General features: G+C 35.0%; 1 protein-coding gene and 1 long non-coding RNA gene across 5 annotated transcripts in view; one reads left to right on the plus strand and one right to left on the minus strand.

Moving 5' to 3' along the window:
- LOC131498073 (uncharacterized) overlaps window positions 1–12,409 on the minus strand; it is a 72,039-nt gene that overhangs the window by 37,203 nt on the left and 22,427 nt on the right. The window lies entirely within an intron of this gene.
- CLTC (clathrin heavy chain) overlaps window positions 1–12,409 on the plus strand; it is a 66,246-nt gene that overhangs the window by 34,247 nt on the left and 19,590 nt on the right. For both annotated transcript variants that reach the window (XM_058704917.1, XM_058704918.1), the window contains exons 7-14: window positions 1,518–1,715; window positions 2,439–2,639; window positions 4,779–4,931; window positions 5,546–5,668; window positions 6,535–6,672; window positions 6,885–7,049; window positions 7,272–7,452; window positions 8,798–8,961. In XM_058704917.1, coding sequence (XP_058560900.1) covers window positions 1,518–1,715; window positions 2,439–2,639; window positions 4,779–4,931; window positions 5,546–5,668; window positions 6,535–6,672; window positions 6,885–7,049; window positions 7,272–7,452; window positions 8,798–8,961 — 1,323 coding nt within the window. The remainder of the gene's footprint in view (window positions 1–1,517; window positions 1,716–2,438; window positions 2,640–4,778; window positions 4,932–5,545; window positions 5,669–6,534; window positions 6,673–6,884; window positions 7,050–7,271; window positions 7,453–8,797; window positions 8,962–12,409) is intronic.

The raw sequence follows: 12,409 nt of genomic DNA on the forward strand, positions 1-12,409 counted from the left end.
GGGTACTTTAGAAGGTAGAGAGGAACCTTCTCTGTCCCTTGTAGATCTTAAGTACTGGTTGCTAGAAATCTGCTAGAATAGTCTAAAAATAGGATGAAGATGAAACTAATGGATTTGGTGTCTGGGGAAGATAAAGGTGTAGCAATTAGTAGGAAGCTTCAGGCAGTGTAGTTGGAACGAGATTTGTTCATCTTTACTTTTCCTAGGAGCTAAGCATGAAAAGAGTCAGGTCCAGAATGCAAACTGTTAAGAAAGTAATTCCTTCCTTTAATGTCTTAATTTGTAGTAGAATGACATGGGGCAGATACAAGATAGCCATAGCTTTGGGGGTGGGGCGGGGGGATCTGACCTATAGAAGCGAAAGCATTTTGGAAGTTAAAATTTCTTCATTTTTCTCAAAAGGAAACAGAACAGGCAAGGTACACTGTTACTGTCTGTTTGGTTACTGAGTTCTCAGATTGTATTTTTATTCTTAGTCCTAGGACAGAAATTTCACATTTTCATTTATTTAACAAATATTAAGCATTTATTTTGGGCAAAACACTGTCTGGTACTAATAATGCAGCTAAGGAAAGATACATCCCTGTCCTTATGTGGAATAGTGACTAAGAAATAGATGAGAAATTGTAGTATTAGAAGTGCTGTTGGGATAATGTAAGTAGTTTATAAGCTGAGGTATATAACCATCTTTGATGTTGGGGAGAGGAATGGATATGAACATAGTGAAGGAAAGGTTCCCTTTTACATGTCAATTGATAGTAGTTTAGATTCTAGGCAAATAGGGCAGGATTCTGTGGCAGTGACATTTTAAGAGGACTAGGATGAGTAACTGTTCCCCAAATAGAAGCAATGGAAAGTGCTCTTTACTGATGCTACATTTATTAAGCAACTGCTGTATACCTTGCATTACATTAGGTGCTTAAGGATTCAGTGATCTCTCCCCTCATTGTTATATAATTTGGCCTCTAGGAATATAAATGTAATTAAAGAAAATTACTGAAAATCCTTGTTTAAAAAAAAAATCCTGAAGTTAAGAAGAATATACCTTAAACTTCTTCCAGCTGAGCCCTAGATTTCATTTAGATTTCATAGCTTTTTCAGAGTCCTGTAGGTTGTCTAGACTGTGTCTCTCAAGAATTGATAAACAAAATGGAGAGCTGTCTTTCAGAGCTCAACTAAATGGGAGCCTTTGGTATTACCCATGTTAAGAATGAATGGATGGTAGCAAAGCCATTTGTTTGGACAATATGAAGATAGTATGAAATAGGGAGTTATTTGTCTTATAGAATGGCCATATTGTAGGAATCCGCAACTGTTTAGCAACTCTTCAGCCTTCTCTGTCCTGGCTTTTTTTTTTTTTTTTCCTTTAAAATTAAAAAAAATATTTATGGCAATAAGAAAACAACTGTCACAATTTCATTACCTTATGACTCAGTAGTAAACAGCTCTAAACAGATTTGGTATCTTTGATAGCCAAATGAATACATTGTAGCTATTCATTAATCTTTAAATTTCAGGTTCTGTCAGTATGCGTGGAAGAAGAAAACATAATTCCTTATATCACCAATGTCCTACAAAATCCTGATTTGGCTCTGAGAATGGCTGTACGTAATAACTTAGCTGGTGCTGAAGAACTCTTTGCCCGGAAATTTAATGCTCTTTTTGCCCAGGGAAATTACTCAGAGGCAGCAAAGGTAGCTGCTAATGCACCAAAGGTAAATAGCTATGAAGTTGCCATGATTGGATTAATGTTAATAAGTTCTGTTTCTAATACTGTTAGGAGTGGAACCAGTTCTCCACAGAGAAAACTGATCCTTTTTAGCTTGCATTTCCTTTAGTCATATATGAGTTACATGTCAGTGCCTCTAGATTTGGTTAGCTTTTTAAAACTCAGATGTCTGATATGTAGATCTAGCAAACTATGATTTACATAGATGTAATAATGTTCAGTTACTTAGTTACAATACTGATTGCCCTCATCAATGATAGTTACTGATTTTATTTCTAAGATTTGAAAAGTTAAGTAGAGCATGTTAGTAAGATTTGTCTGAAGTTTAGTTGAGTTTATTCTTACCAGCTTTGTATTATGTTGGACTGAATTAACCTTACACCTTGATCAATCAGCATTATGAAATTTGCACTTAATGTAAACCTAGAACAATAGCTAGCTGTAACTAGTTTATGATTATGCTGTTCTCTCATACAATGGCATTGTAATTGGGTTGATAGATTTCTGATTCTGAATAATCTCATAACCTTGAACCAGAGGCGTGACAGACATTTACTGAATCTTTACCATTCAGTGTATTGAAGATTTTAAATTTATTATTGGTAGATGAAATCATGCTTTTAAGATTGGTCTAAGAGATCCGTGGAGTTATTAGTGTGATGTTGGATCACCTATTAAGAGGAGTCTTAAACATTTCTCTTTCTTAAAGGGAATCCTTCGTACTCCAGACACTATCCGTCGGTTCCAGAGTGTCCCAGCCCAGCCAGGTCAAACTTCTCCTCTACTTCAGTACTTTGGAATTCTCTTGGACCAGGGCCAACTAAACAAATATGAATCCTTAGAACTATGTAGGCCTGTACTTCAGCAAGGGCGGAAACAGCTTTTGGAGAAATGGTTAAAAGAAGATAAGGTACATTAACTTAACATATTTTTGCTTTGATTGCATTAAATACCACGGTAGCCAGTTAAAAACATTTAGGCTGCACCAAAATGTCCACTATTTACTGCTTGCAGGAGTAGAACAAGGACAGACATTACATGAGATGCATAAACTTTAACTACCTTTTGAAAATAACGTTTTTTGTGGCATGTTGAGATAGGGTATTTTTGTTCAGTTTTTTAAATGGAATCCAGGATTCTTGCTTGGTGCTTAAAACTACTAACCTGGAAACAAATTGCTATCCTTTTGCTTTAGGAAAAGTGTAGTGAGAAAGGCCTATTTCAGTATACATTCATATTTGTCAACATGTGTAACACTCATTTGAATATAAGAATATATTCTTGTCTTTCACATTCCACGCTTGATAAGCACAGTAGTTTTAACCATATAAATGCCATATATATATATTATATATATATAATATATATATAATATATATATATGTTTTTTAAACTTCCCAAGTATCATCAAAGTTGTCATATTTGCTTCTTATAACCATGTTTGGATGTACAAGGGAAACATAAAATGTTGGATCATTGATAGGAAGACATCAGGCCTGTCTAATTAGTAGTGATAGAGATTCCTAAAGTGATTTCACATAAAGTTAATTTGCATTATATGGAAAAATATTTAACTAGTTTCTTAAAATTTTTAAAAATGTGGACCTTTAAAATCTGTTGTTGACCAGCTTTCTTTACTATAGGATTTCCCTATGCTTTTTATATTTACTCAGTACTTACTAATTTCTTTTTACACAGAGCATCTGATAGTGCTGTTTCCTAAAGCACATTATGGGAACTATTGCTTACTTGTAAGGCAACTAACAAATTTAAATGTTGCATTGGTGGCATTATTCCTTTCGTAACCACCATAAAAAGCCTTTTCCACAAAGTAGCATTATTGAATTGTTCTCTCTTATGCCACTGTCGAGAACTAAGGTGGTACTGTTTAAAGTACTCTTGAGTAATGAATAACTTTTAATGTTATTATACCCTTCAGTTTTAGTGTATTTGATAATATTTTTACATTAGTGATTCTTAGCCCTTGTTTCTTGACCCAGCTTCTGGCAGTCTTATAGGATACTAGAGAATAGTACTTCAGAGTTGGGATGCTTGGACAGGAGTCTGTGCTGAAGAATAGTTACTAGCCACACTAGCGAGTATTTGAGATGCGTCCTAGTTGTTTCAGATAAGGGAGGAGGATGGGAACAACCAAAGTAACTGAGTTGACCTATACAGCCTTGTGAAAGCTTTTTTTGTGTATCATTACCTTTTTTGTGAATGGTCCTGTGGGATCCATTTATGGTAAAAGGGACACTGATCAACTCTACATTAGTTAGCACATACAGTTAAGAGGTATAGGCTCTGGTAGAACTTACTTGTCAGTGATAACGCTGTTCTCTAACATTACTATTAAAAGTAGAAAATCAACTCTGGTATATAAGGCAAAGCTCTTAGGGAAACTGTTTTCCAGATTGGGCAGCTGACTGACTCAGCTTTGAATAGCACAGAGGAGGATATCTGCTTGTATACCACCCCAAAAGTCTATAGTTTTTATCTCTTTGACCCTGTAAAATTCGTATATCCTGCTTTACAACCTTCAGTCCGAAAGTCAAAGTGATAATGGAGCTTAGATCCTTTAGACATACAGATTACATCGTAATTTTAAGAAGGGTCCTTATGATAAGCCTCATCTGGCTCTTAAATACTAAATTTGCATTTGGTTACATTACATTAAAAGTTGCATTATTTTTGGAAAATTGGGACCATGTGGGTCTGATATCTGAATACAGTATTCTTAATAGAAATACAGGATTCTGCTTTTAAATACTTACCTTCCTAGCAAAGTAGTTGTAACATCTTTATGCATGAAGTCCTGGTGGGCTTTTTATCCTTAAGTAGGATGTGTGGAGAATTCTCCTGAGACAGTCTTGTGAATACAAGATCAAGAGTCTTTACTAACCACAGCGCTTGCATATTTATAATATATTCTGGGATAATTGAGTAAGTGCCTGTCATACTAGTTTTAATTTATAGTGGAAGTGATATCAACTATTCATTTATCAAATAGCTCATGGATTACTAAACAATCTCTTTTTCCTTTGGACAGCTGGAATGTTCTGAAGAACTGGGTGATCTTGTGAAATCTGTGGACCCTACCTTGGCACTTAGTGTGTACCTGAGGGCTAACGTCCCAAATAAAGTAATTCAGTGCTTTGCAGAAACAGGTCAAGTCCAGAAGATTGTTTTATATGCTAAAAAAGTGAGTTCAATGAAACAGATTCTCAATATAACTTTGTCAAAACATTGAGAAATTAGCCTATAGGAACTGTCAGTGACTTTAATAGTGAATTTCTTTAAATTTAGAATTACTTGAAGAAGTATAAACATTCTGTTTTAGTTCTCACATACAGAATTATGCTTATTCAGAGATGGAGACACTGGGGCACCTGGCTGGCGTAGTAAGCAGACATGCAGGGCTGATTGAGGGGTTGTGAGTTCAAGCCCCATGTTGGGTGGAGAGATTACTTTAAAAAAAAAAAATGATTTAAAAAAAAATGGAGGCACTCTTGCTTGGCTTCTCAGAATTTAACATGTCAGGGGCCTGTTACCTGTTAGAACAAACTTCGAAATGGTCATTCATTGAAACTAAGTCAGTTATAAAAATTTATAGCTATTCATTCAGGTACGTTTGTCACCAAGGTGTCTCTTTGCCTAATATAAACAAACCAGAGTCAGTTAGCATGTTAAGTTAAAACTGAGTTTGTACTTTCACCAGTAGTTCTATATTAGCAAAATTCTGTTGTAGAAAAAGCCTTTAAATGATAAAAACATGAAACTTTGCAGCAAAGTTGCAAATTTTTTTTCTATTTGTAGGTTGGATATACTCCAGACTGGATATTTTTGCTAAGAAATGTCATGCGTATCAGTCCAGATCAGGGACAGCAGTTTGCTCAAATGTTAGTTCAGGATGAAGAACCACTTGCTGATATCACACAGGTAAAGGCATTAAAATGCATTCTGTAGAAGGTAAGATTTAAATAGGGAATGGAGGGATCTGGGTTTAAACAGCTTTGGAGAAAAATGGGTTATTAACCTTCCAATTTGTAGAAACTAGAGTGTGTTCATCTACATGCATAAACCTCAAGTGTCTTATTAAAAAATACAAAAACAAAAGTTGCAGAAGACTGGACAGGAAGATACCACCTATATACAGTTTTAAAACATGCAAAACAGGGGCACCTGGGTGGCTCAGTAGGTTGAGCATTCAACTCTTGATTTCAGCTCAGGTCTTTATCCCAGAATCCTGGGATTGAGCTCCAGGCTAGGCACAGAGCTTGTTTGGGATTCTTTTTCTCTCCCTCTCTCGTCCCTCTTCCCTGCTCACACACATGTGCTCTTGCTCTCTCTCAAATAAAAATTTAAAAAATGTGCAAAACAAACACCATCTTGTTTAGAGATGTATGTATTAAAAATATGAAAAATACATGGGAATAATAAAACACAAAGGATGGTTGCTACTGTTGGATGAGGGAAGAGATGCATAGAGGAGGTGGGAGTCACAGATTCCTTCATATTTTGTATTTTAAATATTTCATTACAATTTTGAAGCTATTGTTTTGATTATATTATGCTATTATATAGTATCTTGAAATACTTTGTTTTTACCAGAACTAAAAATAACTGCAGATGACAAAAATTTATTCTTAAATTGTGAAGTGATATTGTATAAATAATATTTAAATCTGGGATTTGGTCTGGCAATTTTTTATATGTAAAGTAAGAGATTTCATTTATGTATTGTCAGCAATATCATAGAGCAGGCTTTAAACATATTAATTTCCTCTAAATCCTTTTTTTTCCAGATTGTGGATGTCTTTATGGAATACAATCTAATTCAGCAGTGTACTGCATTCTTGCTTGATGCCCTGAAGAATAATCGCCCATCTGAAGGTCCTTTACAGACACGGTTGCTTGAGATGAACCTTATGCATGCACCTCAGGTATGTTTTTTCCTGTTTTTTTTAAGGCATGTTTCCAACATTGTTTTAGTAGTTAATTAGAGCTGCTTAGATTAAGCTATTTGAAGCTACTGAGATGCCTTTGTTCTCTCTCCTTTGTTAATTGACTACTGAATCTTCATGTGTAATCTAGGTATAGAATTATTAATATAAATGGGGTATAAAATAAATTTGTCCTATTTGTGTTTTTATAGGTTGCAGATGCTATTCTAGGGAATCAGATGTTTACACATTATGACCGGGCTCATATTGCTCAGCTGTGTGAAAAGGCTGGTCTACTGCAGCGTGCATTAGAACACTTCACTGATTTATATGACATAAAGCGTGCAGTTGTTCACACCCATCTTCTTAACCCTGAGGTATTACAGTCTTACCTAACAGAAGCTATTATGATTAATAGGTTTATTGAAAATTTGTTTGTAGCACTGAATAATAGTAATTTCATTCCACCATTAGGTTCAATGTTATTTTATTTATTTATTTATTTATTTATTTATTTATTTATTTACCTACCTACCTACCTACCTACCTACCTACCTACCTACCTACCTGCCTGCCTGCCTGTTTATTTTGTCCTCTAGTGGTTAGTGAATTACTTTGGGTCCTTATCAGTAGAAGACTCCCTAGAATGCCTCAGGGCCATGCTGTCTGCCAATATTCGTCAGAATCTGCAGATCTGTGTTCAAGTGGCTTCCAAGTATCACGAACAACTGTCAACTCAATCTCTGATTGAACTTTTTGAATCTTTCAAGAGTTTTGAAGGTAATTAAGAGTTTCTGAATTGTTTTAAATTAAGATAGCCAAGAGGGGGTTTTGTTACAATCATGGGCTGTTGGAAATTCTTTCTACAAGATCAGTTTTATGGGATAGTTTTGAGTTTTATTTAATAAATGTCAACTCTTTTGTGCCGAGTTCTGGGGATGTGCAGTGAACGAGACTGCTTGGATATTTTAGAGATGAATTAAAGGCAGAATTTTAAGACCCAAATATATGTAGTAGCTTTGTCAGAATTGTATAAAATAAAAATACAAATGATGAGGTATAATAAGATTTCATGCTTATGTTGTCTGAATCTTGCAGTGGCAAATGTTTCTAGCCAAGGACATTTTGTGACTTGTCACTATATACTGGGTTTTCTCCATCTTTGCACTATAGTTAATTTAGGCTGGATAATTTATTTCGGGGGTGGGTTGTCATGTGCATGCAGGATATTCAGTAGCATCCGTGGCTTCTGCCCGGTAGATGCTAGTAGCATCAGCTGCACCAGTTGTGGCCACTAAAAGTGTCTTCACACATTGCCAAATGTCTGTCTTCTGGGAAGGAAATCACCTCATTTGAGAATCACTGCTGTACCAAGTACTAAATCACTGTTGGGTTACTCTTGGGTTTATTACCTTTTTTCCTTCTTTTTGTCATAACTGTTCTCGATAGAAGGAATGAGAGGTTTCTACTAGTTTTCTCTTTCTGTATGTTAACTATGCACTAAATTGATTTTGTTCATTCAAGTACAGTATCTAATAGCCACGTGTAGCCACATAAAGTAATTAAAATTGAATACAATTAAAATTTTAGATCTTTAGTCACAGTAGCCACATTTCAGGTGCTTAATAGCTGCATGTGGTTAGCAGCTCCCATGTTGGACAGTGCAGATCTAGAACATTTTCATCATTGTAGAATGTTCTGTTGGGCAGCACTGTATTAAATTCTTTTCAAACTGCTTTTGTGTTTTTCCTATTAACTACATATAGGAAAAACCTGCTATTGGGGACATTTAAAATTTCTCATAGGGAATATGGTGTGATTTTTAGCTTTCATACTAAGTAGCTGTCCCCCTATTTCTCAACTACTAGAAGACATTGAATTGTTCTGTAGGGATTAAAGTGCAAGTCCATTTATTGAACTGATTACTAGATTAATTAGTATTCTTAATTGAGCTATTCTTAATTGAGCGTTTTGAGCAACCAGTTTGGGTGGGGGGGCTTATTCAACATAACTTTTTAAACTGAGGTATAATTGTCATAGTATTTTTTAATTGCTTAAATATTTTTCAGTTCTATCATTCTCAGAGGTGTATGTATCCTTAATTTCAGTTATTTGTCTCTTTAAGGTCTCTTTTATTTTCTGGGATCCATTGTTAACTTTAGTCAGGACCCAGATGTGCACTTTAAGTATATTCAGGCAGCTTGCAAGACTGGGCAGATCAAAGAAGTAGAAAGAATCTGCAGAGAAAGCAACTGCTATGATCCTGAGCGAGTCAAGAATTTTCTCAAGGTAAGTGGTTTTGAGTAATGCACTTTCTGGTTGGATTGAAGATCAACAGTTCTACATGGGTTTCATCATAGTATTGATGAATATCTTTATTGAAAATATCTTTTTTTCCCTAAACGGGGAAATTTTTAATATTCTTGTATTTTGTGCTGAATTATTTCTTCCAAATGTGATACTCTATGGTTTCCTCTGAAATAGGGAGGGGAATTGGTAAATAATACCTAAGAATGACGAGCTCTTAAAAAAGAAAAAAAGAATGACCATCTTTTTAAAAGAAGAAAAAAAAATAGCACTATGTCAAAGGAATTTCCTTTCTTTTATTTCAGTTTTGAAAAGTGGTTGGAGATTCTCCATGTCATTTTAGAATTTCGTGTATGCTCCTTTTGAAGATTAAGATCAGCTTGCCCTCAGTGTCCTTTTCAGGAGCCTCTATTATATACAAAGCATTCTGTTATCTGAGAAACATCAGTTTACCTCTTATCAAATTAGCTTTTCTCTAGAAACTGAGTGTTAATCATATATAGTTCATTAAACTGAAGGTAAGATCAAACAGAAAAAACCCTCACTCCGTGGCACTAGTTATAGAGAAGTAAGAACTGCCTGTGTTGGAGTGAAGAGTAATGGTTAAAAGATCTTTAGCTCTTTAAAACATACTTAAGGGCACCTGAATTTGTTTAATGTTTACTTAACTTTATTTATACCCACTAGTTCCATTGTGAAAAAAATAAAACTTCAGAATTGGCATTTGTTGATAAAAATCAGGTAGACTATGGAACACTCAGACTACCTCTTTAAAATATATGTATTTATATATTTCGTATTTGAATTATATAGAATGATTCCAGAAACTATGTATAAAATTCTTAAGTATTTCGTGCCTTTTGGAAGCATTTTACCTTGAAACTAAAACCAAAATGTTTATTTTGTAATTCAGTAAAAAACATAGGCTTTTCCTATTCCTACACTGTTATTTTGGATAATCTATGGTTTTATTAACTGCTCCTTTGAAGAATCACTACTGGGTTCTAGATTAAATAGCTAAACTCTTAGAGGTTTTCATGTAATGTAGTAGTTAAAATGTAGAAGTTGGCCCATAGTTTAGATTAAAAGATAAACACTCCCCCAGAGTATAACTTTATAATATCTTGGCCATCATGAGTATTCTGAGTAGCCTGGCCAGTCTGATGTATTTGAATCCATGTCTTTCTGGTGTCAAAAAGCCCTCCAAAGGAGAAGTATTTGATACTTCATGCTTGACTGGAGTATCCATGACAATAGTTCGCTTCCTCCTTTGAGTATCGGCACTGTTTCCTTTTTTTAAAAATACTACCAGACTCTTACACTATCTTTTTTATTGTTAGGAAGCTCTTGACTGTTAAGCTTCAGTTGTCATTTCTTTAGAATTGTGTTTTGTATTTTTGAGTCGTTTATGTGCAAAACGAGACTAAATTAACTTTTTCACTTAATTATCTTAAACTTAAAAAAAAAAAAAAGATCTTCTGGATTCTAGCATGGTGCAGTCATAGGTTGCTTAGCCCCCCTGAGATGTAATGAGAGAGGACTCCCCTTCCATACATCACACTATGAATTAGGTGCAGATCTGGTAGAGTAGGGAAATGGATATGGATTTTGGGCTTTTAAACTAGTCAGACCGGGTTCAAATTCTATTTCTGTTATTAGCTATTATTCAGTATCTGTCTGTTATCTCAGGCAAATTAACTAGTATGCCTTAGTCTTGGTTTCTCCAACCAGAAGCTGTGTTGATCAAGTTAAGTACCTTGTATGCCATAGGTGTTCAAGTGATAACTCTTGTTAATGTACTGTATTGGTGGCCCTGAAAATAAGGTAGAATCAGCCTACATATGCTCTCTTTCTATCAGGCAGGTTTTCTTTTTGGTTTTAAGTTATTCCTGACTTTGTGAAGGAATTTTAATTCCAGCCTAAGTTAGATGTAAACCTCGTGTCTTATCTTCAGTCTGAGATGGAAGCTCAGTGCTAAGATGCTACTGTTGTTTTCAACCTTTCACCTCAGTGGTAAGAATGAACATACTAGGCCCTTTACTCACTTTACTTATTGACCTGTATAGTGTAGCTACAATGCTGCATCTCATCATCACTGTCATTAAACTTCAGTTTGGAGGTATTAGCTATATGAGAATTGGTGGTATAAGTAAATTGTGGTAAGAAAAGTAATCTTGAACATTGAAGTGCCAATTACATGTTAGCCACCAGGAATACAGAGATTGGTAGATTATGACTTCTCTTTAAAGTAGCTTGTGAGCCAGGATGAAATGATATCATTAGCATCATCTGACTCACGCATTAACCCTGTGGAACTGTGGCTGTCTGTAGAAAGCATGGAACTGTTCTTCAGACCCCTGATGTGCTTCCTGCTGCCTTTGATCTTATTTTTTATCCTTTTTCTTTTCTGGTTGTACTTACGCCATACTTGCCTGCTTGTTATTCCTGCACCTCCCTGCCTCTCCTGCCTCAGGACCTTTGCTTGTGCCCCTTTCTACTTTTTATTTCCCTTCAAATCTTCATGACCAGGATCTTTTACCTTCGTTCAGGTTTCTGATGAAATGTCATGAGAACGGATGGTGTCTCAGCTTACCCTTCTTAGAATAAAACCTATGCCTATTCCATCCTGCCCTCCCCCATATCCTGCTTTATTTTTCTTTAGAACATTTAACACTATAAGACATTGTTTTTTCCCCCCTAGAACATAAGTTCCTTGAGGGAATGCTGCAGTGCATAAGAACAGTGTCTGGTATGGAGGTACTCAGTAAATATTAGTTAAGTGAATAACTTAATGTTTAAGAAAACCTCTGAATGTGTTTATATAATTTCAGTTTTGATCATAAAATCTTTAACCATAATTGCTAATGGGTAGCCTTTTATTTTAGTAAATAATTAAAAATATTAATAGCATCACTGTCATGTATGAAATCATGTGCAAATTTAGGCAATCAAAAAAATACTAGTTTTTATCTACTTTTTCAATCTTAAATTGTCTTTGCCAGCAGAAATTTTAAACACTCATGCATGAGAATAGAACATCTAAGTAATCTTACATACTTCCAAGTGTATTTCCTAAGTGGTAAAATAAAGTCTATAATATTTTATGTGGTTATTAAAGAGAGTAAAGAGGACTAGTGTGTTGATCCACTTTGTGATGTTCATTTAGTAGGAAAAACTTGGCCAACTGAAATCTTTTGGATAGGTAGATCCAGCATTTTGTCTAGAAATGATTCTAGCAGCTATTAGTAGAGAGTTTCCATGGTGCTAAATAAATAACAACACATGCTTTAGACTTTCCTTAATGTGAAAAATCTGCAGCTGGACTTCCACTTCAGATTTACAGCCATTTTGATTTTTTTATTCCAGGATTTCTCCTGACTCCTAGATTTAGTTTGGTGTTACACTCTGATCACTTCATAGGCTAATTTTC

The sequence above is a fragment of the Neofelis nebulosa genome, chromosome 16 (assembly GCF_028018385.1).
Source record: "Neofelis nebulosa isolate mNeoNeb1 chromosome 16, mNeoNeb1.pri, whole genome shotgun sequence".
Classification (NCBI taxonomy): Eukaryota; Metazoa; Chordata; class Mammalia; order Carnivora; family Felidae; genus Neofelis; species Neofelis nebulosa.